We start from the raw sequence: 4,631 nt of genomic DNA, 5'->3' as shown, positions 1-4,631 counted from the left end.
TCAGTCCCACGTGTTGTACTCTGGCAATGTATGGCCTCTGCTTGACTTGGGTTCTAAGGGTCCAATGTAGTCAACGCAGCAGACCTCGAATGGGTTTTCGGGTCTCACGATTGGTTGGATGGGTAGGCGATCTCTATACGTGACGGTGCGTCTGACTTGGCATTCTCGACGACTCCTACGAAACTTCTGAACATCCTTTTTGATGGTAGGCCAGTACGACGAATACTTCATGCGTTGTTTCGTTTTGCGCTCCCCTAGATGTGCTGCCAAAGGTATTTCATGGGCCATCCGAAGCGTTTCCATTCGTTTGCAGGTGGAAACGACAACCTGTACGATATTTTCGCCGTTTACGTTCTCGGAGTGAGTGAGAACACCATTCCTTACGCCATAAGGTCTTTGGCCCAGACGTACGAAGTCCCAGCCCTTCTCGAGATCGCCATCTCCAATTAGCAAACCGATAAAGTCTTTGTCTCCTTTATCGGGGACTTGTGATGCATCAGGGATGCAGTTCCCTCCTTCCACGTTCGAATCCAGGAGTTGTACGACCGACATCGTTGAGTCTCCGGTATGCCGAATGGACCCAGTGAGCTGCACACTTTCCGACAGCGCCTCGTACGCAGTTGAGCATATTAACATGTCGTTAACAAGTTTCTTCGACACGGCACAAGTTACAGGAATGTCGCTGTGCATACCATCATCGATTCTCATCGGGATAACTTTCAGTGCCGCTACCTCAGTTTCCCCGAACGCAGATATTATTCGTATAGTGCCTTCTCCGTCGCAGTTCGAAGGCACCAAATCCTCTCTCAGAACTGATATCTGAGCTCCATTATCAATAATCGCTTTAAATTTTTTCGTTCCGCATTTGATGGGTGCAATTTTAAGTTCATCGATTTTCCCCGTGACCTTCGCAGAAGACACAGGAACCGAAACCTTCACCGTCAAAATATTCGAGGCTTCACTTGGTTCCACCGTCGTTAATTGACTCTGTGCATTCACAACGGCATGCCCTTTCGCGTTATTGTTGCAAGCCCTCGATATGTGCCCAACCGAGCCACAAGAATAGCAAGTTGGCTTCACAAAGGTTCTACGTGTTTCGGTTTTGAGTCCTGGCCTGGAATTCGGTGCTTTAGGAGGAAAACTTCTACTGTTACCATATTTGCCTGCTTCATCTTTCACGTTATCATTGCCCGAGCCCAACTTCTTGAAGTTTGACCGCACACTTTCGTATTCATCTAGCTTGTCAGCTAGGATAGACGGAGATATGAAAGAGGCCCATTCGTCCACGAAATGGTCACGTATATCGCCGGGAACTCGTCGTTTTAGTTGGTCAGTAATGACAAGGCTTTTCAGTGTCTCGAAGTCACCAACGTCCAGACCCCGGATCCACTCTTCGAAGAAATTCGCTATTTCGAAGACAAATTCTCGCCATGATTTCGCCGGGTTGCGTTGATGTTTGGTGAATTTTTGCCGGAAATGTTCCGCACTTAATTTGAATTTTCTAAGGAGGATCTCCTTAATGTACTCATAATCATCAAACTTCTCTTCCGATTCTCGGGCGATTAATTGGGTTATGTCTGACGGCAATAAGGTCAGCAAAGCTGACACCCAGTTTCTTTTGTCCACCCCGATTCTATTCGCCTGGCGTTCAAATATTATGAGAAATAAGGCGATATCATCCTCCTTGGCGTCAAATTTTGGAACAAGCCTCGTCAGTTCCGTACTGAATGAGGTAAAATTCTGTCGTCCATTTGTGGACACGTTTGTCCTTTCCATCTCCAGGCGGAGTTTTTCCATTCGAAAGAGGTGTTCTCGTTCTTCATGCATCCTCCCTTCAGCTAGGTCACGCTCTTCTCGTGCTTCCCTGTCTCCCTTGATGACGGCTAACTGCTCTCGGATGAACTCCTCGTCATAGCCGTCACATTTGAGGATGCTATTCCTCAAGTCCAATATGTTCGATCCGTCCTTGACCACCAGACCCAACTCTTCTGCCAAAACCACCAAATCATCCCTCCTTGCACGCCCGAGGTATGCCATGTTGCTTGGTATAGCGGTTTTTTTTTTTCACTTATATAAATGTTCGCACCTAGTCTACGTCATATACTAATGACTATTCATTCGAGAAAAAAAAAATATATAGATAGATATATGCACAATAATACTGACGTATTTCAAACAAACCCCCAAAAAAAAAAAAAAAAATATATATATATATAAAATCGTACATTCGAAGATAATTGTAAAAAAAAAATTAGTATGTGCGATAATACTGCTGTTCAAAAAAAAAAAAAATCACATTCTCAATAATAAACTGACGTTTCAAAAAAAAAAAATATCATTTTCTGAACGAATAATACTGACGTATCTTTCCAACAAAAAAAAAAAATCAGTACTCGCGTAATTACCGCCGTTTCAACACACAACAGAGCAATGATGCTCTCACTTGATAAACAACAGAGCAATGATGCTCTCACTTGATAAACAACAGAGCAATGATGCTCTCACTTGATAAACAACAGAGCAATGATGCTCTCACTTGATAAACAACAGAGCAACGATGCTCTCACTTGATACACAACAGAGCAACGATGCTCTCACTTGATACACAACAGAGCAACGATGCTCTCACTTGATACACAACAGAGCAATGATGCTCTCACTTGATAAACAACCGAGCAATGATGCTCTCACTTGATAAACAACAGAGCAATGATGCTCTCACTTGACACACAACAGGGCAATAATGCTCTCACGTATATCACTAGAGATGATGCTCGTCAACTATGCCGCTGGAGCTGATGCTCGCTGAATACGCCACTGGAGCTGATGCTCGCTGAATACGCCACTGGAGCTGATGCTCGTTCAATACGCCACTGGAGCTGATGCTCGCTCAATACGCCACTGGAGCTGATGCTCGCCACCTATGCCACTGGAGCTGATGCTCGCCACCTACGCTGCTGGAGCTGATGCTCACTGAATACGCCACTGGAGCTGATGCTCACTGAATACGCCACTGGAGCTGATGCTCGCTGAATACGTCGCTGGAGCTGATGCTCGCCACCTACGCCTCTGGAGCAATGATGCTCGTCAACTATGCCGCTGGAGCTGATGCTCGCTGAATACGCCACTGGAGCTGATGCTCGCTGAATACGCCACTGGAGCTGATGCTCGCTGAATACGCCACTGGAGCTGATGCTCGCTGAATACGCCACTGGAGCTGATGCTCGCCACCTACGCCACTGGAGCTGATGCTCGCTGAATACGCCACTGGGGCTGATGCTCGCCACCTACGCCACTGGAGCAATGATGCTCGCCACCTACGCCTCTGGAGCAATGATGCTCGCCACCTACGCCTCTGGAGCAATGATGCTCTTCACCTTTCAACTGCAGAGCAATGGTGCTCTCAGGAACCACCCGTCATCAGCAGTCCATGCTTTCTCTTTCTCATAGCTTGACAATGGAGGAACGCTGTGGCCATTTTGCCCTTCTTCATAAGTGTTATTCTTCAAAATGTTCCCCCGATTTTTTTTTCAGTTCTAAATCCTACCGACTGCGCCAGTAACGATCCTCCCTCTTCGTGGTCGAGTAACTGAACACGTACTCATTGATGAGTCGTCTTTCAAAACAATAATCATATTTATTTTGATTAAGGAGGATAGAGAAAAGTGCTACACAACGAGCACATCACACCTTACAACACCACCCCAATCATAATAATAATCAGGAAAAAAGACCCCAGGGGGAGCGTTTCTCTTTTCTTCTCTCTGTGGCTCCCGCGCTATATTTTTCAGGGTAGTTTTTCCCTCTTTTGCTTCTTCGTTTAGCAGCTTCCCTGACGATTCGTCCCGGAACCTTACTGTAACGAACGAAAATTATATATGCAGTCGAATCCCGCTTTAACGAATACCGTTATAGCAAAAAATCTCGTTTAAGCGAACACTTTTCTAATCCCCACAAATAAGTTTACGTAAGAGAAATTCAAATACCTCGAATTCCTTTATAACGAAATTTCGTTATTACGAAGTGATTTCTCCGGTCTCTGGAACTGTGATCCAGAAAAAGAGGAGGGTATAGATCACCCTTCCAAAGAGCCGAATTATATAGGAAAATTAGGTCTGTGTAAAATACGAGACCATCCAACGATCTCTACACATAATAAATTGAGGACCGCAGTGGGAGGGGGGAGGGGGGCGTAAGGTCCCAGGTTGAGGACCATGCTGTACTGTATGGTTATTTTCTAGGATGTGTATTTTCGCTGACAAAATTTTATTTTAACTTGTTTATTGGTTATGGGCAAATGTAACTAACAGAAAGGCACCAGGTTCTTTTTTTTTTATGGTGAATATACTTACAAAATATGAACATTTAGAGCTTGACAATGTTTCCGTGTACCCAGATGTCTTTTTTGCTGCGTAGAAAAAAATTCCCCATATTGTACAGGGTAGCGTGTTATTTTGTCATTCCGCACACATATGGAAATTCTCTGCACTGAAAAACAAGTCTGTGCAGGTGAGAAGAAAGACAAATGCGCCTCCATCCGAAGAAAAAAAAAAAGAGACTATAATTATATGTAGGAATGCAATTTTTCATTCCCTCGTGAGCAACTCGTTGCTCATTATGCCCCCGGAACC

The 4,631-nt window shown here is 44.8% G+C and overlaps 1 protein-coding gene across 1 annotated transcript; it reads right to left on the bottom strand.

The window, feature by feature from the left end:
* LOC149079524 (uncharacterized) lies at window positions 1-2,037 on the bottom strand. Its single transcript, XM_089240425.1, has one exon. The coding sequence runs from the start codon at window positions 2,035-2,037 to the stop codon at window positions 1-3; it is 2,037 nt and encodes a 678-aa protein (XP_089096551.1).
* Between the last annotated feature and the right edge of the window lie 2,594 nt (window positions 2,038-4,631).

This window comes from Pholcus phalangioides, unplaced genomic scaffold (assembly GCF_987345545.1).
Source record: "Pholcus phalangioides strain wild (caught in Gottingen) unplaced genomic scaffold, Ppha-v1.0 ptg000012l_1, whole genome shotgun sequence".
Taxonomy (NCBI): Eukaryota; Metazoa; Arthropoda; class Arachnida; order Araneae; family Pholcidae; genus Pholcus; species Pholcus phalangioides.
This window is presented reverse-complemented; position numbering and strand designations above follow the sequence as displayed.

Bases quoted from the DNA above. Each gene is read 5' to 3' on its own strand.
- LOC149079524 (XM_089240425.1), bottom strand. From the start codon at position 2,037: ATGGCATACCTCGGGCGTGCAAGGAGGGATGATTTGGTGGTTTTGGCA.